General features: G+C 34.4%; 4 protein-coding genes and 1 non-coding gene across 6 annotated transcripts; 3 read left to right on the top strand and 2 right to left on the bottom strand.

Annotated features, from left to right (window-relative positions):
- Positions 1-1,653: 1,653 nt before the first annotated feature.
- On the top strand, positions 1,654-2,219 carry LOC116143283. Its single transcript, XM_031428746.1, has 2 exons — positions 1,654-1,975; positions 2,067-2,219. Exons 1-2 carry the CDS (start codon positions 1,719-1,721, stop codon positions 2,173-2,175), a joined length of 366 nt encoding a protein of 121 aa, XP_031284606.1. The 5' UTR covers positions 1,654-1,718; the 3' UTR covers positions 2,176-2,219.
- Positions 2,220-2,277: 58 nt separating this feature from the next.
- Positions 2,278-6,958, bottom strand: LOC116143282 (rab3 GTPase-activating protein catalytic subunit). 2 transcript variants are annotated; one of them, XM_031428744.1, is made up of 13 exons: positions 6,559-6,958; positions 5,926-6,132; positions 5,733-5,830; positions 5,212-5,405; positions 4,908-5,089; positions 4,466-4,807; positions 4,317-4,381; positions 4,098-4,146; positions 3,835-3,985; positions 3,451-3,535; positions 3,281-3,350; positions 2,970-3,110; positions 2,278-2,749 (listed from the first exon to the last, which is right to left on the bottom strand). In XM_031428744.1, exons 2-13 carry the CDS (start codon positions 5,989-5,991, stop codon positions 2,417-2,419), a joined length of 1,776 nt encoding a protein of 591 aa, XP_031284604.1. In that variant the 5' UTR covers positions 5,992-6,132; positions 6,559-6,958; the 3' UTR covers positions 2,278-2,416. The 2 variants fall into 2 exon arrangements, with proteins under 2 accessions (XP_031284604.1, XP_031284605.1); XM_031428745.1 differs by lacking the exons at positions 5,733-5,830; positions 5,926-6,132; positions 6,559-6,958 and having other exon boundaries at positions 4,908-5,099; positions 5,212-5,347.
- A 7,171-nt stretch (positions 6,959-14,129) lies between these two features.
- LOC116143198 (DNA mismatch repair protein MSH5-like) lies at positions 14,130-22,877 on the top strand. Its single transcript, XM_031428625.1, has 34 exons — positions 14,130-14,168; positions 14,798-14,829; positions 15,061-15,155; positions 15,380-15,460; positions 15,534-15,606; positions 15,747-15,810; positions 16,456-16,610; positions 16,722-16,823; positions 16,889-16,916; positions 16,993-17,024; positions 17,110-17,167; positions 17,385-17,471; positions 17,899-17,955; positions 18,271-18,372; positions 18,490-18,534; positions 18,715-18,792; positions 19,069-19,119; positions 19,214-19,295; positions 19,609-19,682; positions 19,778-19,877; positions 20,099-20,195; positions 20,292-20,381; positions 20,578-20,642; positions 20,766-20,824; positions 20,983-21,059; positions 21,164-21,250; positions 21,540-21,601; positions 21,697-21,758; positions 21,833-21,886; positions 21,979-22,064; positions 22,199-22,230; positions 22,310-22,333; positions 22,536-22,651; positions 22,769-22,877. The coding sequence occupies exons 1-34, from the start codon at positions 14,130-14,132 to the stop codon at positions 22,847-22,849; spliced, it is 2,427 nt and encodes an 808-aa protein (XP_031284485.1). The 3' UTR covers positions 22,850-22,877.
- Positions 22,826-25,199, bottom strand: LOC116143240 (GDSL esterase/lipase At5g55050-like). The gene is made up of 5 exons (XM_031428694.1): positions 24,860-25,199; positions 24,046-24,182; positions 23,637-23,870; positions 23,303-23,552; positions 22,826-23,216 (listed from the first exon to the last, which is right to left on the bottom strand). Exons 1-5 carry the CDS (start codon positions 25,107-25,109, stop codon positions 22,996-22,998), a joined length of 1,092 nt encoding a protein of 363 aa, XP_031284554.1. The 5' UTR covers positions 25,110-25,199; the 3' UTR covers positions 22,826-22,995.
- On the top strand, positions 23,913-23,985 carry TRNAF-GAA. The gene has a single exon. It is a non-coding gene; the product is annotated as a tRNA-Phe (tRNA).
- Positions 25,200-25,691: the final 492 nt, after the last annotated feature.

Here is a 25,691-nt window from a genome sequence, read left to right as displayed (position 1 = left end):
ATAATTCGGTATATATAACTTTTAAAAGTATATTTTTTATGCTTATTACTCCAGTATATATTTTATTGTAACTCTTATGTTTTGAACCCACTAACTTAAAATCCTATCTACGCGCCTACGCCTACGCCCCTGGTCTTAACAATATAAATAATCTCCTTGACATTATCATAAATCTCCTTGGCATTATAAAAACTTTTCGCATTATCAAAAACCTTCTATTGGCGTTTATTACAAAACCCCTTAAACATGGTTAAAAAAACGTTTTTAACATTATCAAAAGTGTCCTTTAACATTAACGAAGGCTCAGTTTGGTTCATTATTCTGATAGTTTTTAGAATAATCTTTTGAAAAAAGTTAAACTGGACGGGTATTACGATATAGGATTTGGAAATTAACAAAAAATCCCCTATGTTTGTTTATTTACTAAACACCCCTATAATAAAATATTAAAAGTTAACAAAAACACCCCAACCCACCCATTAAATACGGACAGCCGGCCACCACCGCCGGAGGGTGGCCGAAGTATTTTTGCAATTTCTAAAAAAAATGTTTCGGGGTGTTTAGTTAAATTAACAAATTTAGGAGGTTTAAAAGAAATTGAAAAATGTAGAATAATATTTTGGGAATAATGATATTTTACTGTTTAACTTTTTTGGGAATACTAATAATAGTATTCCTAAAAACGAACCAAATGAAGCCGAAAACATCATTGACATAATGAAAACCCATGTTTAGGAGTTTTTAAAGATAACTAGAAAAGTTAAGACCTGTTTTGATTTCTGATTCAAAAATAATTTTCAAAAACTTATAATATTCAAATTTTTTAGTTGTATTTTAATATTTAAAAATGCGTTTGGTATAAAATTTAAAAGATGTTTTCAGATTAAAAAATGTCTTTCGTTAAGGAATTCTATTATCTAACGATGAAAAGGGGAAATTTGGGATAATTTGTGAAATGTGAGGGAAGGTGAGGAATACTATTTTATACTTATCGGGTGTCACTAATAAAACTTCAAACCTCAAGGGAGGTCTGGGATAATAACCCTATTTTATTTCTTTAAGTTACCACGCTTATCAGTACCTTATCAAATTATTTGACCAATGAAAGCTAGTTTCAAGTTAAATGTGGTTGAGTATTTCGATAAAGACTATTAGATGTATTATGTATTTAAAATATTTTAAGTTTGAGTCATTCCTTAACTGCTAATAGGAGTAGTTATTAGGATTTTTATCCGATCAGTAATTATAGGGTCCCGAAAGATTAATTGAGATACGTAAGCTGACATCCCCGATTATCAAAAAAAAAAAAAAAAAAAAAGTTAAAGTTGAGCTTAATTTCCCTTCGACCAAACCGAGCATGAACAATTAATAGGAAGCCGATATCGATTTGATTATGTGAAAAGCACTTGGACACAAGTTGCTTTTCTAACTGAATAAATGGCCAGTCCACTCCCATCTAAGAAGAAATCAACCACCGATCTGCATTTTTATTTTGGTGTATAATCCAAACAGCTCATTGTGTCACATGCATTTAATTTAAGCCTCAAATTAATATAATGGTTGGCAAGATTTAACTATCTCCTTATATAAACTTCCAATTTCAACGCGTGTCCTCACACACTTTGGTGGCACGTAACCGTGTAACATCAAATTAACTTTAAGTATGAAGAACAAATATCCAGCTCTCATACAACGTTATCCACTCTCTCGTTACGGCCATGGCTATCTCCTTGACTTGCATCCATGGCTACCCTTCTCTTGATTCTGTAAATTCACACCTCAATCACAAGCATAAAATGTTGCACACCAACAATAATGAACCGCTTCGTCTCTCCAGCAGTGAAAAACCCTCAAGACTTATTCGAAAATTCCCTTCGCTAAGGGCCTTCGCCGTCACTGATTCACATTACACACTGGTTCTTGCGGCCACTTCTCCACCTAAGTCCGGTGACATATCGGTTTTCCTCCAAACCAGGTTCGTCTCTTTCATTCTTTCATTTCATTGCCACATCTCCTCTTTAACGTTCAATTCGACCCCTCGATTCTCACTTTCTTATAAATTACAGTGCTGTGATGCTCTTGGTGTATTTGATTGCAAATTTTCTCGTACCCAGTATCATCTCCAAATCTTTAGAACTCGACGAGGAAAAAGAAGATTCAAGTCCAAAAGTCTAACAAACAGTATCCTGTGACTGAAAAACAAAACTCAATAATTCATGAGAAAATTTAGGCCATTTTCATTTCTTCATTCCTTCCTTTTGGATTTCAATACAGAAATAAAATTCAATGCTGTGCATACGGCATCCTATTCTGGTCATTTCAAGATAATTTACAGTTCGGATAATTTACAGTTACTTGCAAAAACCATACATACTCCTTTAACCCAAGAGATCAAAAAAATAATAAAAAGGTATAATTAAACAATTGTCCAATCGGTTTCAACTGGGCAAGGAGGTTTCTCAGGAGCTGGGGATGGACATGGACAATCTGGCTTTGGAGGCTTCTTGGAGAATAATGAAGACTTGCCATCAAAGAAATTCGCGAATGGTTGACGCAATGGAGCCGGACTCTCATCTGAATTCTTCAGATCTTTTATGGCAAGTTTTCTCTGTTGTCTATCCTTGACAAAGTTGAGAGTGAGTCTCTTAAATCGACTCTTCGGTTCATCTGCATTTGGGGTCGTTGCTTCTGCCTGATTCATCGGGACTTCCTCGGGATGAGTTAACATTGTCTCCACTGTTTCATAAACCTAGAACATAATTCAACATAAAATTTAGCTTGATTCATACCCTTTTTCAAGTCTACCTTATTAAAATTGGGCGCAGATCTTGGTAGTAAGTATGCCATGCATGTAAGAGGAATTTTTTCAATAAAATGGTAAACAAAACAGCTATTCTGTTATCCGATTGCAAACTATATACATAAATTTACTTAAAGCGATCATTCAGTCGTAGTATGACAGATTGTACCTGGCAAATATCATCAATCTTCTCACTCCAGGAGCTTCCTTGACAAGAGGCAACAACATAGTCTTTGCACTCGTGAACAAGCTTTGACAAATTATCGTCAGTGGAGAGTCTGGCCTCAGCGATTACAAATCCCAAACCGAGCTAAAATTTTCAGAACAAAAGACAACATTAGTACCTTGAAAGATCGATAATTGACTCATAGTTGGCAATCTGTGCACAAAGAATAACCAAATAACAATTTTTCCGGCCATAACACATTACATGGAGAAGAAACAATGGAATGACTCTTCTTTTATAGTTAAGTAACTTACTAAAGAAACAAAAAATTGTTCAAAAAGCTCAGCCGGTGGGATGTCCTCTAAGCCATTAAGAATACCTTCCCTACAGAATCGACAAACCATGCTGTTCTTGTCAGAAAATCATACTACCAAAACGAAAATTTTAACAGTAAGAAAATCAATTGCAATACTTCCAGACTTACACTGCTAAATCCTCATCAAAGAGAGGGACTTGCTTAACAGCTGGCACAGGCTTAGCCGTTTCCCAAAGTTCAATCCACAAATTACCTAACATTAATGCCCAATCATGTATCAGAGTGATTCTACAATATGTTTAAAAATTAAAAGTGCATAACAAGTCTTCATATATGATAGAACAAATAGCACCAGGCTTCACTTTACAACTTAATAAATCCTGTGCATTGAACACGACAGGTGGTAAACCAGATGAAATTCATCTTCATGCACCAAGTTAACCAGGATATAACAGAACATCTTCTCTTCCCTTATCTTAAAATACCAACTACAGAAAAACTACAACGCTGCATAATCTATCTAGCAGTGCACTAAGGGACAAAAGGGGATACCTTCTTTTTTCATTCGACGACTTAGTTGACCTTTTGCAGATAAAAAATCACTTCCATCAAAGTCATCTTCATTACTCTGCTCACTAGCAGTCCAATCAGGGGGAGAGTGCCATCTAACAAAATCTTCTAAAATGCAACCCGGATTTGCAGCCTAACACAATCAAACATAACCGTAAGGAACAATGCATGTAGGGAGTATTATAGAAGTATCATAAGGACCTTGACAATCTATAAAATATGCAAACTTCGAATTAATGCATCACCTTGAAAGCCTGCATGTCAGAGAGGAGCTGAGAACATCCAGCACCAACACTGCCCACAAAAAGTAGCACATTAATAAATATAATAGGACCCAAAAAAAAAAAAAAAAATTAATAAACCCTAAATTTATTTACTTAAAACCTTAAATAATTGAGGAGTATACTTTAAAATCCAAATATAATTGACAGGTCAAACTAAAGTTACTCAACATTCACACTGACCTCCCTGTTCGAAGCACTAACTCCTCTGTTTCCTTAATAAGATCTTCTGTAAGCAAAGGCCCTTCCTATATATGTAAAGAGAGGCATACATCAAAACAATGTAATTAGGTCTTAAGAGGTACCATTTTAGTACTAGTTGTGAAACAAACCTGAGTGATGGGGAAGTATACAGGTTCACCAGTTTCCAACATTGTTAAATCTGTTGGACGATCAGCACCTAGTCGTAGAACAAGTTCTCCATTGCTTATTCTAGCATACAAAACAGAGCTTGCAGGAGACGTACCCATAGAAAGAGATGAACCCTCAACATTTGAACTGCTTTGCCTCATCACGGAATCTAATGATTCAGTAGCAATAATGTGACGCCTTTTCCTCGAAAGACAACAATTGATAACCTGCAATTGTTGGTACAAAAGGCAGGAGTCTAAATCTGGTATCTCATCCACGGGGACGCCAGGAATATATTGCTCTTCGGACCAAAGTCTTCTTAGCTGCAAGTGTAAAATTTTCAGATTTAGTTTGTTAGCCAAAAGCCAAAAACGGAAGCAACACTAACAACGTAACTATTAGAGCTCTGTACAAGGCACTTACTTCAGAAACTACTTTGCACCAGAAGAACGCCATTCTTCGCAGGGTTTTCAAGCTTCCAATAACTTCAGATAGCTTAACGACAAAGCTTTCTGGAGGAGCACCATGAATATCTCTGTGCAAAGTTGCCAAGGTAATAGATGCCTCCGAATCAGAACAAATCTTCCTTCTGAGAAAGTTTCCCTCTGCGAACATCTTGCAGATATTACAATGGAAGTGAAAGATCATCACAGGATAATGCAAAAGACTTATAGTAGAAAACTTCTCCCCAAAGTATGAAAATATCAAGGTTAATGTATTAATCTACCTGCATCGAATAGTGACTGAATCAGCGACATCACTTTCTCATCCTTGCCGAAGTCAGAAGCAAGTTTATCATCTTTGTCACGAAGAACTAATGACTTGACCGCAGAGAGACTCAAACCCGCCCTTTCCAGGATAGGTGAAGAACTTCCAGATGATGCCAAAAAATCCTTTATTGACCTAAACTTCTTTCCACTCCTGGACAAGCAGTCACAAAATCATACTGTGAGCACCATAAAATGCTGAAAATGATGATTACTCTCTGACCACTTATCAAGTGCTCAGAAGTTATAACAGTCATTCTTCTACAAGATGATACATCATTGGCATTTATGAGAAGATACTTGACAGTTATCACAATTCACAAATCATCCATCAATGAACCGAAAAATAGTAAATCCCAGTAAGAGGGAAAAACAAATCATTTCATGAGAAGAGGGCATGTTTTACAACATAAGTGAAAATATTCAACAACCCAACAGAAGATAATATATGTAAGACATAAGGAGTAGCTCAAATACTCACTCAACAGCTACAGCTAATTGCTTCAGGACAGATGCCGGAAGAATGCTATTTAACTCGGTGGAATTTAAACGTTCTAGCAAGGAATTCACATCTGAACCCTGTAAAAACAACAAGAACCACCTCATCTATCAATCAAAGGAGCAAAAGAAATAAACAAATCATAAGGACTTAAAATATGTTAAATTTGTCTTGCCTTTGCTTCAACATCATTTTTCATGTTAAGTATGTACAAATTTTCATCATAAAATGGAGCTGCCATTGTTGTGTTATCAACTTTCTCAGGTTCTTCAGCTCCTCTTCTTCCTATTCTTATGTTCCGTATCCTATCTTGCCAATCTTGTTTTATCCCTAGAGGAGCAGGCCTCCACCGCGTATTTGAATGCTTGGCCTCATTGTGATCCTGTATCACGCCATTGAAGGTCAACTATAATCCAAAAACACAGCCTAAAATAACCTGTTTTTTCTATAGAAAGTCCGGTACTCTTTCTTAAAGATTCTTTTAATAAGATTGAGAATTCAATTCCGTGCTGTTTGGATTCCACGAAAATGCAAGAAACAGCACAAAATGCACATTGCATAAGCCTAAAATTGGATTTTTTCTTGAAAAAGAAAAAACCTTTAACAAGTCTCGCACAAACACTTAACGAAAGAAAGCCATCTCTTTATCTTTTCTCCAAATAGAAAAAACTACAATTCAATATCCTTTCCTTTTCTTTTCTTTTCTTTTCTATTCTATTCTATTCCCAGCACCAAACAGACAGAAAAATAAAATCACAAAATAAAATTCAATAAACAAACAACTAAATGCACGTTTCTTCGCACGTACCTTTGACTGGCTTTCGTCTTGTAAACTGGGGGATGTTTTATCATAATCTTCTCCGATCAAGTCAAAAACACCAAGAAATTTTTTGAAAAAGAATCAAACAAAACTCGTATTAAAGCGGGTGGGGGAGGGCTAAAAATGGAAATAGGAAAGAAAATCGGGGGTACCTCGGTCAGATTTGAAATCAGTGAAGACGCGCTCCGCTTTTGCCGCAGCAGAGTGGAAGGCGGTCCTGGCTTTGGAGACAAAAGAAGGGGTTTCCATAACGTGAGCCGGGGGTGCGTAGATTAAAGTAATGGGCTAAGGATTGGCGCCGAGAGACGAAATTGAAGGCATTGTTGTAGGAAAATAAATGGTGGTTGTGGTTGAACAGGAGGATGATCTCAGAGACTCAAGACACGTAAAGAAAAAAAATAAAAATAAAAATAAAATAATTCAATTAATCATTTATTTTATTAATGATCACGTATATTAATAAAAAATCAAATTAGATACTTTTGATCTTTTCAAACGTGAAAATTTAATTTCTTTTATAGAATGCTATATTGCTATTGCTATTCTTGCTGTGTGGCTTCAATATACAGTATAATTTTTATTTTTTTAAACAAATTTTGTTATTTTTTTAACCGTCGCCATTTTCGGAGGCTTTTTTTAAGAAATAAAGTTATTTTTACAGCTTAACTGATATAACAAAACTATACTTTAAAATTATGGTACTGTATTTATTTTATTTTTTGGTCACATTAATTAATTGATGGTTGGGGAGACATTGATTTTGTTTCCAAGTTGTACAACATGGCACAAAACTACAAATTAAATTAAAGCGTGTAATTTGAAGAACTTCTATATAAGTGTTTTTTTGCAACCTCATAGTGATGTCACACATGTTAAAATTAAGAATGGACTTGTAAACACTTTATATAAAAGTGTTTTTTATTCAACCTTGTAGCACTTTAATTGAAAAATAAATAATTTGGAGCTAATTTTTATTTAAATAGAAATGGAGTTTTTATTTATTAAAGTACTAAGATATCACATAAACATTCAATTTAAAAACTATAAATAATATCAATTATAAGTAAGTCTTAAGTATATGTTTAGTTAATTTATTGTGTGTATATTCTAAAATTTGTAGCGTGTAGATTAAAAGCGAGTCTTTCGTCGCTCCCTTATGGTCTTTTACGTTAAAATTTTAATATGTCTCTAATTGAGAATTTTCGTGTATATATATATTTAGTTTATGATTATTTCGATGAATATGTTTAATTATTTTTTATTTGTAAAAAAAAAAAAAAAAGATTTTTAGATAAGAATATAAGATTTGATATTGTCTTTATTTGTGTCCCTTAAATTTTATTATATATTATTACTCAAAAAAGACATGGTATCCATAAACAATAAAGATTGGATCTAGATCTCTTAATTAATTGGCTTTTTATGTTCAAAATGTTAAAAGGTTCATGGATGGATTCTTTGATCATAGTAAAATATTTTAAGTTTTTTTTTTTTTTATTAATTGAGGTATCTGGATCAAATTACGTGTACCTCTAATAATTTTTAAGAGAATTAATTTTAAAATATGGGTAGAATCTAAAAATTAACATAAATATAAAAAAAATAATTCATAATTAGAAAATCACTCTTTTTTTTTCTTTTCATAATTATGATATTGTAGTTATTTACATGATCTAAGATTCACTAATAAATAAATATATTATTATTATTATTTATAATTGCCGGTTGTTAGACGTATTATCCTCTTATTATAAAAAATGATATAATTAAGATTTTTTGGGTCAATAAGTCTTGATTCATGCAGGCCAACTGGATATATTTAAACGACACTATGTAAGCCAACTGGCTGCCGTGCAAAGGATTAAACGTTAATCTAAAGATTACTTCCTACTAATAATTATCCACATTTAGGATAATATTTTATATTTAGATTATATTTCTAGGAGAAAAAAATAATAATAAAAAATTTGTTTAAAAATAAAATCGATAGATAGTATTTTCTCATTTTTCAAAGTGCGTGCAATTTTTGATATTTTCCAAAGCGAATGTGAACTTAATTCATGGACCGACCACATCGTCTACACTCATAAGAACTATGAGATACCATGGATGTCTTGGGTATCAAATGGATCAACCATAGAACCTGTTTAATAAGTGGAATTTATTAGTTGTTGCTCTTTGGTTTGATAGTTTAGGGTCGAAGAAATGTTAGAATTTTAATTATATTAGAATTCTTTAATTGGATTGGTCCTACACTTTTAATATAAAGCGAATGGGCTGCACAGTTACATGCGGTTGTTTCTCTTAGACAGTTATCTTTGATGAAAAGATAACTGCATTTATAAAAGGAGAGTTTACAGCCCAAAAACCATCACTCTGAAAAATTGCAGTCAGTGGAAGACTTTGTATTCTGAAGTGACAGAAGCAAGAAGACTAAAACAACAATTGTTATGACTGGAAGTTTGTAAATTACTTCCGCAATATTCTATGAGTATTTAACATGTTTATAATTGATTATATTATGAACTTTTATATGAATGTTGGAATATAAATGTTTTACATTTGGTATCAGAGCGTTTATTTGAATCTCTGTCTAGTATGAAATTGTTTGTTGCAAATTTGGAGAATATTGCATAAAATTGGGATTTTTTCTAATTAAAACCCATACTGTAAATCAAGCATAACTTTTATTATAAATAGAATCTGTTTTCGATTTTTGTGTCATTGGAATCCTTGTTGAAAAAGCTTTCCAATGATATATTATTTGTCAAAAACGGAGTTATGGCTGCAAAGTTATGCTAGTTTAAAGTTTTGGTTAAAATTGTCACTTGGGTGTTTTCGGTAGCCATTTACGGCACCGATTTGGGACGAAAATGTCATTTAGGGTGCCACCGACATAGGTCATACGTCCACATTCAAGTTTCCCCTCTAAAACACCAAAATCGAGCTGTTAAAAATTGCAAAAAATGGGTTTAAAAGTTGCAGAAACCGAGTAAAAAAGACCTGGTCAAACCGAATCAACTGGTCAAATCAACTCGGTCAAGGATAAAATAAGTTAAATTGACCTAGTCAAAGTCAAAGGTCAAAACTGGTCAAATTGACCCAGTCAAACCTGCCCATAAACCCGATGGGTCAACTTGACCCGGTCAACGACTCAAACCAGGTCAATGAACCAGTCAACGACTCAGGCAAGTTAACGAACCGATCAACGGGCCAAACCATGTCAAATAGGTCAAACCGGGTAAAAGGTCAACCCAACCTGGTCAAACGGGTCAAACTGACCCGTATTGACTTATGGTGCGTGTAAGCGCGTGAAGCTGCGCGTGCAATGATGTGTTGTCTTATGGAAGCACGTGGAGTCATGTGGCTACAGGTGGTCTTGTCACGGTGGCGCGTGGGAGTCGATGATAGCGCGTGTGATGGTTTTTATGTCATGTATTAGTCTATTATACATAAATAATATGTTATTCTAGTATTGATTTATGTTATGTTGTATTATATGCAATAATACTATATGATGTTTTATGATAATATATATTTGATTAATTTAGAATAGCTACAACATCTAAGTTATGATAATATATGCATTAAGTAATATTAATTATGATCATATTAAAGTTAATAACATCGTTTTGTAGTTAATCATATTAATATAATCATTTTACCCACAGGGAATATTATATTTTCATGATTAATTATGGATGAAATAAAAATTATTCTTATTTCAAAATTAGCCCACAAGTATTATGAAATATTAATAATTTATAGTTTTATCATTAAAGGATAATGAATCATAATATGTAATGTCTTTACTCACAGGAAGATTTTATGACATGTCAATTCATTTATGATTTATTATTTGTTTTACATTGGTAAACTTATAATTGTTGTTTATGGTTTGTGTCTCATAATTTATTTAGTAAGCATGTCTGTTGATATACCTACAGTTGATCAAACTTTAATGATGGTTGAGGATTCCTTATTTAAATGGTGATAATCACAAATCATGGAGGGAGGCTGTCCTTCTTCATTTAGGGTGCATTGATCTTAACTATGCTCTTCGTAAGGAAGAGCCACATACACCTACGGATACTAGTTTTCAGGCTGAGATTGCTTTGTATGAACGGTGGGAGCGATCCAACTGTTTAAGCATGATGTTTATAAATCTCACATTATGAGTAGTATTCGTGGGTCGATACCGGAGTGTGAAAATGTTAAGGATTTGATGGATGCAATTCATGCTCAGTTTGAAACATCAAACAAGGCATTAGGTAGCACCCTAATGGATAGATTGACATCCATGAAGCTCACCAGTATTAAAGGAATTCGTGAGCAAATTATGAAAATGAGGGACATCACTGCTCAGGTTAAGATCCCTTCAGATGGTGATTAATGATGATCGAGCACATGGAAAGGCTTGAGACTTTGGGATTTGAGTTGGATGCAGAATTACAAATGGATTTAATTTTGCAATCCTTGCTTGACTCTTACGCACCGTTCATAATGAACTTCAATATGAACGCTATGGTGAAAACCCTGTTAGAGCCTTTGAACATGCTAAGGACTGCAGAGCAGGACTTGAAGAAGTCCAAGCCTATTTTACTGGTAGCTGCCAGCCTGCCAGTAAAGGAAAAGGTAAGGGCAAGGGAAAGGCCAAGACCAATTTCAAGCAATCCCAAGCCCAAGCCTAAAGGATATGATGCTCTCAAGCCTACGGGTGGTGTTGGGAAAAGTGGGAAGGTAGTCTGCTTCTATTGTGGCAAGTCTGGCTACTGGAGGAAGCACTGCAAGGCTTTCCTTGCAAACAAGAAAAAGTTAGATGCTTCGACTTCAGGTATGTTTATGATTGAGATTAACTTCTCTCCTTCAACATCTTGGGTCATTGACACAGGATATGGTACTCACATTTGTACTGATGTGTAGGGACTAAGGCAGAGTAGATTGCTCGCCAAGGGAGAAGTGGACATACGAGTTGGAAATAGAGCACATGTGGCTACATTAGCTGTAGGGACTTATTATTAGAACTCAAAGACTGTTATTTTATACCTACGATTTCTAGAAACATTATTTCAGTATCCGCTTTGGATAATATAGGATATCGTTTTGAGNATTTTGGTGTTGGAATCCTTGTTGAAAAAGCTTTCCAACGATATATTATTTGTCAAAAATGAAGTTATGGTTGCAAAGTTATGCTAGTTAAAAGTTTTGGTTAAAATTGTTGTTTGAGTGTTTTCGATAGCCATTTACGGCACCGATTTGGGACAAAAATATCATTTGGGATGCCACCGACATAGGTCATACGTCCATATTCAAGTTTCCCCTCTAAAACACCAGAAAAATGGCCGGAATCGAGCTATTAAAAACTGCAAAAAAGGGGTTTAAAAGTTGCAAAAACCGAGTAAATAAGACTCGGTCAAACCAAATCAATGGGTCAAATCAACCCGGTCAAGGATAAAAAGGGGTTAAATTGACCCAGTCAAAGTCAAAGGTCAAACCAGCCTAGAAACTCGATGGGTCAACCTGACCCGTTCAACATGGTCAACGACTCAAACCGAGTCAATGAACCGGTCAACGAGTCAAGCAAGTTAATAAACTGGTCAACAGGCCAAACCGGGGCTAATAGGTCAAACCAAGTCAAGGAACCGAGTAAAAGGTCAACCCGACCTAGTCAAACCGGTCAAACTGACTCGTGTTGACTTATGACGCGTGTGAGCGTGTGAAGGTGCGAGTGGGGGATGTGTGTTTAGGCGCATGTAGAAGCGTGGTAGGACCGTTAAAGAGTGTGAAGGCGCGTGCAATGATGTGTTGTCTTCTGGAAGCACGTGGAGTCACGTGGCTGCGGGTGGTCTTGTCACAGTGGTGCGTGGGAGTCGGTGACAGCGCGTGTGATGGTTTTTATGTCATGTATTAGTCTGTTATACATAAATAATGTGTTATTCTTGTATTGATTTTATGTTATGTTGTATTATATGTAATTATATTTGATTAATTTAGAGTAGCCACAACATCTAAGTTATGATAATGAGTAATGCTACGGATACCGAAATTTTATACCGAATTTTTGTACTGAAGGACATGGCAATCAGTCAGACGTGACCACGCTGGAGTCTTTCATAAATAAACGGCCATCCAACATTTATGGACACTCGTTTATATTTAATGAACTCCCGTTCATATTATATGGACAGATGTATATTTACTATAGATGAATATCCTGTTTAAAAAATTAAAAAAAAAATAATAAATGCCTATTCACCTTATATGAACGAATGTTTATTTATTATGGACGAGCGTTTATACAATATGGATGTCTATACAAACAATTTAAAAAAAAATTACATTTACTATGGACGGCCCGTCCAAACAATTTTAAAAAAATTTGCATTTAATGGACAGGCGTTCCTGGTTTATATTCATTAAATTTTTGTCATTAAACTTTTGTCAATGTTTAAAGTAATTGGACAAGTTTCATTAAATTTTTGTCCATATTCAAAGCAATGGTATGGACGCCCAATTAAATAAATTAATGCATTAAATAACTTTTGTCAATTATTGGATAATTAATGCATTAAATAAATTTACATTTTAAAATTCGTTAATATTAAGAGATGGACGCCCGTCTCCATACGGGTAGTCGTCCTCATAAGAGGATGGGCATTCATAAACAATTTAGGATAAATTTTTTAAGTTTAAACTATGAATAAGTGTTCATTCTAGATAGACCGTCATCTATATAGTATAGACAACAGTCTATTTCAAATGAATAGTTATCCATTCTAGGTGGATGGTCGTCTATATAATATGGATGACAATCCATTTTAAATGAACGGCCGTCTAATAACAATAGACGATCGTCCATATTTGATGGATGATCGTTCATTCGTAGAATATTTATTAACATAATACGTGACTTGTCTGATTCAATAGATACGTCGTTCGGTGTAAAAATTTGGTACAAAACGTTAGTGTTCATAACATTTTTCATTTGAGTTAATCAGCTTTGCATTTGCGTACAAGAATATTCCTCGAACATGAAATGAAGTGATTCGAATATTGGAAATAACAATAATGCTAAATGTACAAACAAATCTTACAAAAATTTGTGTACAAACTGATGTGACAGAAAATGAATGGAAGAGTGAATATGATGAATTTGACTTTTTGTATCCACTCTTCTATTCATTTTCTGTAACATCAATTTGTATATAATTTTTTCTAAGAGTTATTTGTTCATATAACATTACTTTGGAAATAAACCAAATCAAGGAGAGATGAATTTGATATATACAGATAAAATTTAAATAATTTTTTAATGAACTTGCCACGTGGACGGGGCATTTGAATCAATTCGCGGGCATTTGAAATTTTAAATAAATTTCCTGGCAAGAGTTAAGCTGTGTTATAAGTTACGACTTACGACTACAGAGACCAATAAATTATTGCCACGTGGATCGGGCCGTTGAATTGAATTCGTCTGCCAGGCTTTATATATAAACAAGTCCGTTCGTCTCTCGCTCTCAAACTCACACCAAAACTCTCTCAAATTCGAGCCCGCGATGATGGACGAGGAAATGGACGAGACGGAAGCCGTTCCAGAGGTCTAACTTTTATTACGTTTTTCACGTTTCTTACCATCTGTTTGGTTCTCGAGAAAAGAAAACAAAGGAAAACAGAAGAAATCACAAATTTGAGTTGGATTTCGTTTTAGCTTTTTCAGTTTTTAGATTACAAAAAATGCAGCTCAACTAAGTTTAATACGATCTATTAGGTTCAGATTAGATTCATCTTTGAGTGTAGGTTTGAGGTTTCAGTTTTCAAATTCTGATATACTCTGTTTGGATGCCGAGAAAATAAGGAAAGAGCAGATGTCTCCTGTTTCGTGTTTTTTCTGTTCGATGAAATGTGATAACACGTTGAACTCAACCTTAAGCTAAATTCAGTTTTACCAGGCTACAGTTGATATAAAGTACTATTAACTTGTTTTTTAAACTAAAAATTACGGGAGATGTAGACAGTTTTGCGCTTTTGAAATATTTTGACGGAAAACATTTTTTAAATTTCTTGTATCAATTGTTTCTAAAAATAAGAAATTATTTCCTAATTCCAAATTAAACAGGCATGTTCTGATGTCTGATATATAAAGATAGCCAAGTGCGTTATACCATCAATATAATATTGTGCAGTATCGTCTTGTGAAGTTAATCTATTTATTTGAAACCAAATGCAGGTCTATATGGCATGCATTCTACACGGTCATCGGTGAGCTTTTGACTTGCATTACTATTTTCTGTTTATAATACTTTGGAAGTCCTAGTTACATGTCAAGATGGCAATCAAAAAGTTCATGTATAGGGTCAAATTTTGCAGTCGTAGTGTTTGATTAATCGGTGTCGATTATAAAAAAAATTAAGGGGTTAGATTTTGTTATAAGATTTCGTAACATATAATGAAGATACTAACATAAATAGCTTCGTTAAACATCCTGTCCAGAGTTGGAGTTTCTTATTATGATTCCAGCATCCGCCAGCTTCATGTGCTGGAAGTTTGGGAAGATAGTAACTCAGACTTTCCCCTGATTGATCTGGGTACGGATTTCGTCTCTTTTTAATGGAGTCTATTTCCAATGATGCTACATTTTACTTGGCATTATGCTTCTTGATGATTGAAATGATAACATGTTGGTTTGTTATGCAAATTACTGTGTTATTCCTAGTGTTTCAAAATATTTTATCTCATTTTCTCTATATTCATTTATGGTGTATAAGCTAATTATCAAATTCATTTCTTATTGGCTGAAACTCTGGTTCAGTAAAGTATCAAGCTCAGCCCCTGATTATATATACAAGCACTAAAAGTGAAGAATCCTTTTTGTCCGCTTTACAACGAAATGGTAAGCTGTCCTTAACTTGAAGACTTATGGTGTATCATTTTGTGGGTCCTTCTTATTCTGTTAATTGATGCAGATGAGATGACAAAGGCTCCTGAAGTAAAGTTTGTAAAAAGTTCAATATTTAGCTATGAGCAAGCATGGCACAGGTACTTAGGATTAGTAAATGAAAATATTAAATATGTGCTGAAACTTGTTTCATAGTTTTAGAGTTAAATAAACTTTGTTGAATTACTAAATCCTAAATGGACAATTTAATGAGTATACTTTCCTTGTTTGGATATTATAGGTTGGTATACCTTCGTGTCACGGGAATGGATGATGGGTTAAATATCAAGGAGAGGATTTGCTATGTAAGTTGCAACATCTCAAATATTACTGTATATTATGATCATTTATAACAAGCATGCCTAAGATCAGTATCTTCTGCATTTCAAGACAGACGCGTTGATGTACACTCATATATTATTAATCAGAAATCTTATTTATCCATTCAAAGCACTTTATTGCATATTAACATGACTGCAACATTCGAAGACATGTACCTCTGGTACATGGTATTATTAAATCATTTGCTTTGAAGTTTTAGTATTGAGGATAACTTTTTATATATATTTGATCCTTTAAACATTCTTCTGCGTTGGTAGCTCATTAATTTAATTGGTGTACATATTCTGTAACCATGAAAAGACTTTACATCCATTGTTATTATGTATCTTTTTCCCAATTCAGGGTCTAGTTGATCACCCATTATCTTATGAAAACATTTGAGTCTTTATGATCCATGACGGTGAGCTTAAAAAGCATAGTTTTTCCTCTGTCTTTGAAGCTATCACAAGCTTTTTGAAAGATATGACTATTGTATTTCCTTTTTTTACTTGTTTGGTTATATGGTGTTAGCAAAGCCATGACTCAATGATCGCTAGACAAATCATTTTGGCGCAGTATATGATTATTTATCCTGATGCCCAACATCTTATCTCTTTCATCTACTATAGCTTAGTTCTATGATGGACATTGGAAGTGAGGTTCAAGTTCGTGCAAGTGGGGGCCTTCTGGCCATATTAGAGAATGAAAGGATCGTAGATACCCTGGAACAAAAGGAAAGTGGGAATGCATCAATCACAATTGATTCTGTAATGGAAATTTCATTGTATCTTTTGTATAGATTTAATTCTTAAACATTAAGTTTTTGGGTTTCAAATATAAAAGTTCATTATATGAATATCAGACTATAATTTGTATCCTTGACAAATCCGAAAAGAAACAAATTTCTTAAACTTGATGCGACAGCTCATGAAGCATTGCAGATATTCCAAACGGACAAACATCCAAGCCATATGGGCATTGGTAGAGCAAAAGAAGGGTAAATGCTGTACAATCGTTAAAAATGATTAGTTCAAATATATGTACTGATTTCTCGAAATGCAGGTTCTCCGTGTTTGGCATGATGAATAAGGTAGTAGAAGCTATTTGTTTTTCAGCTTTACTGTATCTATTGGCTTATTGGACTAATTTATTTGCCTTCCCTTCAGTGTGTGACACCAATGGGTAGACGTCTCCTAAGGTAATTCAAGTTGAGAAATTTGTGATGATACTACTTGCAAGATTCACTCTTACCAACGAAATGACGAATGATTACCTTGCTCCAGAAATTGGTTCCTGAGACCTATAGTGGACCTCGAAAATTTGAATGGTCGTCTGAATGCTGTATCCTTTCACTCTGATTGTATGAAGACTTCGTTTAATTTGTCGAATTTAAAACTCAGCCGAGTGGCTTGTTACGGTTCATAATAAACTACTAACAGATCTTGCAAATGAAGTCCATATGCATCTCACATGTCATGTCTCAAAATTGACTTTTCAATCTTCAAAGTTGATTTTCTTATTCTAACATAACCAATGTCATCCTTTAATAATTTAAAAGATATCATTCTTTCTTTGTTCTGAAGAACTGATGGCCTCTTTATACGAAACTCTGAAGTCTGTGAAGGACATCCCCCACTTACTCAAGGTACCGTCATTCATTTATTCAGTTTTCCTTTTTATCATTTGGAAAAGCAAACTTTCCAGATTTATTCTTTAGTTACAGTTGCTGCATGTGTCAATCAGATGTTGGAATTAAAACCATTTTATAAATAAATAAATCTTGGGAACTGATTGCTAAATTTTCTTTTTGTAGTCTCGGTTTCACTTAGAGACAAATTTGAAAATTGCTATTTAGTTATTCCTTTATTATGCTAAAAGAGCAACCTTTTAGCTGCTGTTTTGGTTTCTATCTTGCAATAATGGTGAATTGCTGTCTCAAAAGTGAGTTCAATATTCGGTTATGATTAAAAATCAGTCTGATCATTCTCATTATCATCCCTTAGTGTAAAGATATCTCTTTTATCATTTAGGTTATCCTGAATCTCAGCAATTCATTCATTTGTTTTTGCTAGAAATTCAACTCCCCGAGCTCCACGTGTACTGCTAGTGACTGGGCAGCATTTTTGAAGGTGTGCAAGTATCCAATTGAAATGCTTTCATCCACATTCCTTTCTGACAGTCCACTGATTTTTTGTATTTCACTTGTCTGGCTAACTGAAAGCTATACTCTCCAACTCTTTTGTCATCTTCTTTTATGTTTGCATCACATGACTCTGCACAAAACCTGGTTTCTTAGGATGATATAACGGTAGTGAATGACAATTTCAATTCTTCCACCCGAACAGTGCTATCATGTGCATGGAACAGATGAGTTACTGAAGCAGCAAGGAGAAGTTTTGGGTGAGATAACATGGTGTGACATTTTATTATTTCTTCTCTTGTAGAGCGTTTGTGCACTCTTGCATGTGACCAAGATATTTGAGGTGGGCATTTCCGAAGGTCTTCAAGAGCAGTTGAGGCTTTTGAATTTAGATATTGTTGAGAAGGTATCAGACTATATATCTAACATGAAGTTTCCCTGAAATCATATATTATTATTCTTGAGGTTTCTTCATTTACTTTGTTGTTACTAGTTTTGTTAATGGTTGTCTAATTATTTGCAGGCTGCTTCATGCATCACAACAGAGCTGGCCTATGTCTATGAATTGGTTGACCCATATCCCTTTTCTTCTTCTTATTGCATCTTATTTACAAAGTACTAATTTTTGTTATATTTTTTGTTTGGCCTGTATCCCTTGCTCCAATTGTTGCAGTTACCGCTCCAGGAACATTTGTTATTCCCCTTTTTTATAGATCAAATTTATGAGATTGACAATTATGTTCTGTAGGTGATTGGTGTCATTGATGTAAATAGAAGTAAAGAGAAGGGATATGGGACATTAGTGAAAGAAGGTTTCTGTGATGAGGTTAGCCGTCGGCAATAATTCTCCAGTCCTTTATTTATTAATTTTGGATGTTTAAAGTCAGCGTAATATTTCTGTGTCCCCTCTTCCGATGGCACACAACCTGCTCTTGTTCTTTCCTCAGTTTCTTTTTAAAAAAAATATTGTATTCAGCATAACATTTCCCCTATGAACTCAGTTTGATGGAAGCTGACTGTTGAATTTAATTCGAGATGATTTTTTTTTTCAAAACATTTGCTTGGCCAAAATCCGAAATTTTAGTTGCATACTTGTTTACAGTTGGATGAGTTGAGGCAAATATACGAGGGACTGCCTGAATTTCTGGAAGAGGTACTTGTGAAACGGATTTTATAGTTCAAAATTAAACGTGAATTGAAATGAAATATATATCTAGTTCTGCTTTGATTTTAGCAATTCCTTGCAGGTGGCAGGATTGGAGCTTGGAGAACTTCCTCATTTGTATAAAAACAAGCTCGTACCCTGTATTGTTTACATAAATCAAATAGGTTGGTCTGTCTTGCACAGCATGAATACTACATAACATTGGATTTCATTTTTAATCTTAACGTATGATTTACATCCATTTATCTGTACAGAGTGTTTCCTGGGGAAAAAGGAAAAAAAATTTAACTTCTTTAAGAAAGAAATAATTCTGTGGGACTCTTTATTTTGTTAGCTCTTCAAGATGTTTCGCTGATGCCTGCCTTCTTTAGATTCCATATAATTCCATCTTAACTTGTGGCATACTGGAGATCTTTTTTATTGAAGTTTTTTCTCATTCTTGTCAATAATTGTTTTTTATATATTTTTCCATTGTAGGATACTTGATGTGTATTTTTGAAGAAAAACTAGATGACATTACTCTAGAGAAACTTCAAGATTTCGAATTTGCGGTAATTTGATGCTTGTTTTATGTTTAAATGAATATCTTAAGTCATTAGTATTATATATCGCATAGATGCTTAAAATACTGTTTTATCAAATGTAGTTTTCTGACGCGGATGGAGAGACAAAAAGATTCTTCTATCGTACCCCAAAGACGCGTGAATTGGACAATCTTCTTGGAGATATTTATCATAAAATTCTAGGTATGTAATATGAAATTAATGTAATTATGTGATGTTTAGAGTTGATCACCTGCTTGAAACAATAAAATATTGATAAGAGTGGTGGACTGCGTGGTTCATCATTTGGTAGTTAATGAGTAACGGGATGCAAAGAATTAGGACATAATCTCTGCGACTTCTATTATTTTTTTAATGTATTTATGAGATCTTCCTTATAAATGATTCTCATTCTTAATTTAAAGATATGGAGAGGGCAATCACTAGAGACTTAGTGTCACATACACTTGTTTTCTCAACTCATCTGCTTAAAGCTGTCAATTTTGCTGCAGAACTTGATTGGTAAGAATCATTTCCACCACCGACACCGTGTCCCTTTCTTTGTGTGCGTTGTGCCAACCCCTTTTCTTACTATTATATGTTCATATTGTTATGTAGCTTTTTGTCATTGGCACTAGTTGCCCATCAAAACAATTACGTGAGGCCCATTTTGACTCAGGAAACGTCGCTTGATATACAAAATGGAAGGTGAGAACTGACTGGTTTCCGTTCATCATATTGTAAGACTGAACCACTTTAAAAGTTCTTTTTGGCTTTAGTTGTAGTGATAAGGGATGGGTAGGGTGTGTTTCCAGTAATATTAGTTTCAATTCTTACCAAGAAAAAAAAAAATTAAAATAATGACAAGGAGAAAATTAACAATTATTTTTATGACAATTTGCAGGCACCTTTTGCAAGAAATGACAGTGGATACATTTATTCCCAATGATACAAAGATTTATAATGATGGTGAGATGAAAAATATGAATTCAATCATAGCTACTGATCCTTTTCTTAACTCGTGAAAACAGAGCCTGTTCCTGTTAATCCTACCAATTCTTTTATTTAACTTCCAAGCTCTGGTTGTTTCAGGAAGGATTAATATCATCACTGGTCCCAATTATTCAGGAAAAAGCATCTATATAAAGCAGGTCAGAAAATATACTTTTAAACTCTTATAAACACCATTTGAGTGTTCATGCGTGAGTTGCGGAAATGGCTACTGACTTTACATGTGTGAAACTTTTTCCAGCATAGCACTCCATTTGAAATACAAGTATTATGATAAAGTCTTTTCCTTTTTTCCCAGGTGGCTTTGATTGTTTTTCTTAGCCACATAGGAAGTTTTGTACCTGCTGATGCTGCTACTGTTGGGTTGACTGATAGGTGTGTCCCTCCATATTGCTGACATCTTTCTTGGAGATTCCAGCATATATATCTTTTGTTTGTCAAATACTTGTATTTATTCTAACAGTGTTAAATTTTAACAGGATATTCTGTGCAATGGGAAGCAAGCATATGACCGTGGAGCAATCAACATTTATGATTGACCTACATCAAGTAGGGATGATGCTAAGGTATTCCCAGATAAAGCCAGTTATGATAATTTAATACCACAGCATTTTTAAGTCATTATTTTTATTGTCTGTCTCTCATGATCCTTGCTCTCTGGACTCTGTTAGTGTGTGTAATGGACCTTCTTTTTCTTCTAAATCCAAATGGTTTCATGATTGGTGATGTATTAAAAGTAGCGCTTGTGCTGTAAATAATCAAAATGCTTGAGTAGCTGGATGCTTATAGTGAAAAGTTAAATTTACCTGATGGTACTCTAAACTCGTGTCTATTTATTGTTGATAAATTGCACAGGCAGGCAACTTCTCGGTCATTATGTCTTTTGGATGAATTTGGTAAAGGTACTCTTACAGAAGGTTAGTCTTGCCTTTGTTTTGAGATGTCATGTACATTATTCCCGCAATACCAAAGACAATATTCATTGAATAACTGCCCTCAATGTTCAAATCAGATGGCATTGGTCTGCTTGGTGGAACCATAAATCATTTTGTCACTTGTGATGATCCTCCAAAGGTTTGCAGATCCTTTCCTGCCATAATCACACATTATGGGCGACTAGTGATGGAAAATGCTGTACTGATTTCCAGGTTTTGTTGTGTACTCACTTGACCGAGTTATTCAATGAAAGCTGCTTACCAAAGGTATGCATATTTGCAAAGTAGCTGCCTATTTGCCTTGTTTCATAGTTTTGGTGCTATGAAGTGAAATTTGTTTCCCCTTTGATTAATTTCAGTCCGAGAAGGTGAAATTTTACACCATGAGTGTGCTCAGACCTGAAAACAACTCTACAAACATTGAAGACATCGTGTTTCTATATCGGTATGTTTTTAGTTGTTTTGAATCAAGACTCTGTATAGGAATGAGAAGAACAAATAGAATGCCAATTTTTGCAATGACTTGATTGTTGTTGTTAGTACTGAGCCATAACAAAAATGCATTTTGTTTTCTTGCAGGCTAGTTCCTGGACATGCACCTCTTAGCTATGGTGAGTTTTTTTATGTTAATGCATGCTGGGGTTTGAGCTGGAAATTTTATTGAAACTCACATCAGTCTATATCCTGCAGGACTGCAATGTGCACTACTTGCTGGTAAGTTTAGATAAAAACGCAAGTAAAAATTTCTTGAAGGTGGTTGTTTACATGTTACAATGTTGAGTCAATTACATTTTTGGTCCTCCCGTTTTTGTTCTTGAGACTTTTAAAGACTAGCAAATACGTCCGTCTAGTTTACAGGCGTTATATTCAATTTAACAGAGCACGGTCATTCCAATTATTTAACTATTTGATGTAGGTGTGCCGGAGGAAGTGATCAAGAGAGCTGCAAATGTGTTGGATGCTGTTCAAAATAACAGGCATGTCGAGCGCTCGAACCATGCGAATATATTAGCTCGAGATCAGCAATACAAGGTTTTAATTATGTTTCTTCAGATTCTTGATCTAAAAGATTTGTCACTATGGAATTCAATTAACCATCTTTTCAATTCTCGTATTTTATGAACTTTCACTATTTTGAATTGATTGCAGGATGCAGTTGAGAAGATGTTGACATTTGATATTCATAAGGGCGATCTCAAACTCTTCTTCCAAGACTTGTTCCCCTCTTAATTGCATCAAAGGTTCTGATTTATTACTAGCTAGTTTGATTTTTCTTAAGAAATTTATACAAGCATCACTTTAAATATGATTTGACAAAGTTTATATATTCCTTTTGGATCTTTTTAATATGCTCTTCAGTTCATATTCCTGAAAGCTTAAACAGATACCAGATGCCTCACATTCATCGGAAATGTGTATTGTGATGGACCATCAAAAATAGTATCCACAAAAATGCGAGTAACTGCCTGTGTTGGATGGACAAAATCCCAAAAGATATGATCACTTCGGTTGGCGCAATAGGTAGAAACGGGGACGCAAGGGATTTTGGCCTTCAGTTTCCCAAGCCCACAGCAAGCTGATTTAACCTCTTTAAAGCCTGAAATAAAAATAATAACTCGTTTATTACAAATCCAAGAATACGAAAAAGAGTAAAAAATAATAATTTAAGAAGAATCACTGTACCATTAGAGGCTGGATTATTAATGATGTTTAGCATAACATTGTAAGTGTCAAAGTAGGAGTAAGATATGCCCTTGAGCTCTCCTTGTAATGCCGGCAACATTGACTTGAGTGCCTCATTGTACATAGCGGCCCAGTTACTTAGCTCTTTACTGCATTCTTCTGTTTGGTTCTTAACCCTTTGTAGCGGAGTGCACCCAATAGGCCCCAGCCCAGGAAACACAAATTTACGTGCACCATAATTGTACAGTTTCTGCCAAAGAAAAAAGAGACCATCTTCAAGTATTTAAAATTTAAAATCATGAACCTGAAAGAAACATACCCTCTTCTTAGTTACCTTTAACTGTCCTTTCAGAGAGTTAGCCATTAGATTGACATATTGCTGGGGCGTGTTCTTCTTTTGAAGGTCGGATTTTCCAGAATAGTCGAAGATATCGTTGCTACCGATCACAATGGCAAAGAGAGATTTGGCCAAGCGCTGTTGTGCACTGGAGGTTCCTAGCTGTTGCACTAAAGCTTTGTACACATTTGCATAGTATTCCACTTGGGTAGGTAAAGGAATTGATTGATGCTGTTAAAGAGATTACATAAAGTTAAAGTTTAAAAGGCACAAGCGGGGATAGCTCAGTTGGGAGAGCGTCAGACTGAAGATCTGAAGGTCGCGTGTTCGATCCACGCTCACCGCAAATCTTTTACTTTTTATTTTTCAACTAAATAGAATTTTAACAAAATTGTTTGTGACTTACAAGAGTTTGATCAGATCCATTGAAGATTCCTGCACCTCCAGAGGCAAAGCTAACACCAGTGAGGAATAATGGTGCCTCATTTTTGTTGGATTTTAAGGAAAGATATGGCGGCGAACTGGGTAACCCCACTTTCTCAGCTGCCCATATATGCATCAGCCATCAGAAAAATACACAAACACTATCTAATTATAATGGACACAGTTCAACTGTGACTTATTTTTATGCTATGAAACAGTAGCATATATATAGACCAAATATTTATCAGATGTCAATGGTATATTGGTCTTGTCCTGGTTATGTTAATCATATATTAAGCAAACTCTACGCTCTGTCCGTATAGTGAAAGGTGACTTGATTATAACTAAAAGTTTTTATATAAGAAGTGGAGTTTACTCGGTTTTGAAAAAGGAAAAGTTAAGAGGCATGTTAAATGGTAAAAGGGGTATGAAAACATAATCAAATAATAATCTGAAAAGTTATGGCATAAAGTTATAGATTGAGAAGAATCTTAAAGGAAGTAAAGATATGCACATGAAACCCAGGAACTAACTTTTACCACATGCCAAGAAGCATCCATATCAGCATCCACTTTATTGGTAAAATAGTTGACCCAAATATTCAAACTTACTGTTGATATATTCTGATGCTCAACCATATTGAATGGTAAAGAATAGAATAGCACAAAAATGGAGAAACAATGAAATATTGGGGTTCATGAAAAGGTGACAATGAAAAAAGAGATTTAAAAAGCTGTATAAAGTTAGTAAAATATATGTCAAATAAAAGATGAAACTCTACGGTAAAACTTAATTACCAAGAAAATCAGCAGCATTCTTGCCATTTGTAAACCTCCCAGTCGGTTTCTTGGTGGGAAAATCGACACCGTTGTGAGGAAAATCTGCTTTGGAAACTGAAAGAGGAAGGTAATTGTTGTTGCCAACATCAACCAAAGAGTCTCCGAACACAAACACAGCAGGAACCATTTGAGCATCCGAAAAACTCAAACTCAAACTCAAGAACAAGCTTGTAAGAGCCAGAAACCAGAAAATAGTATTGGAGACCATTTCTCAGCTCTAAAATGAAGCTCTTACTGACTAGTTTTTGCTATGTTTTGTGCTGAAAATATGAAGGCGTGGACTGGTTTTATAGCCGATAAGAAGAGAGTCGTAATGAACCAAAAAAGGGTTCGTTTCTTAGTGTGAAACGAAGACACTTTAGATTATTACGTTCATTTGTTGTCACCATACATATAATGGTATGTTCTCATAAAGATTACTACTTTGTTTTTTTTTTCTCTTTTTTTTATTAAGACTTTAATTTATATATTATTAATATGTGTAAGTGTGGAATCTTAGTTTGTCCAATTCAAATACTATTTTTGTTTTTTATAATTCAAAAATCTCTAATTCGTTTAATATAGAATTATATATATAAGTAGTGTTTTTTATTTATTATTTTTTTTTTAATCGGAAGTGTTTGGATCAATTTGTGCACACCTCGACTAACCTGAAGTTAACGTTCAAGAGAATTGAATTTAAGAGTTCTTAAATAATACGCCTAAGAGTTTCTATTTCCTTACTTGACCACTTAGGGGTGGTTTATATATGCTTATAAATAGTATTTATAGGAGTTTTTTATAGGTTGTG

The sequence above is a fragment of the Pistacia vera genome, unplaced genomic scaffold (assembly GCF_008641045.1).
Source record: "Pistacia vera cultivar Batoury unplaced genomic scaffold, PisVer_v2 Contig427, whole genome shotgun sequence".
In the NCBI taxonomy this organism is placed as follows: domain Eukaryota; kingdom Viridiplantae; phylum Streptophyta; class Magnoliopsida; order Sapindales; family Anacardiaceae; genus Pistacia; species Pistacia vera.
This window is presented reverse-complemented; position numbering and strand designations above follow the sequence as displayed.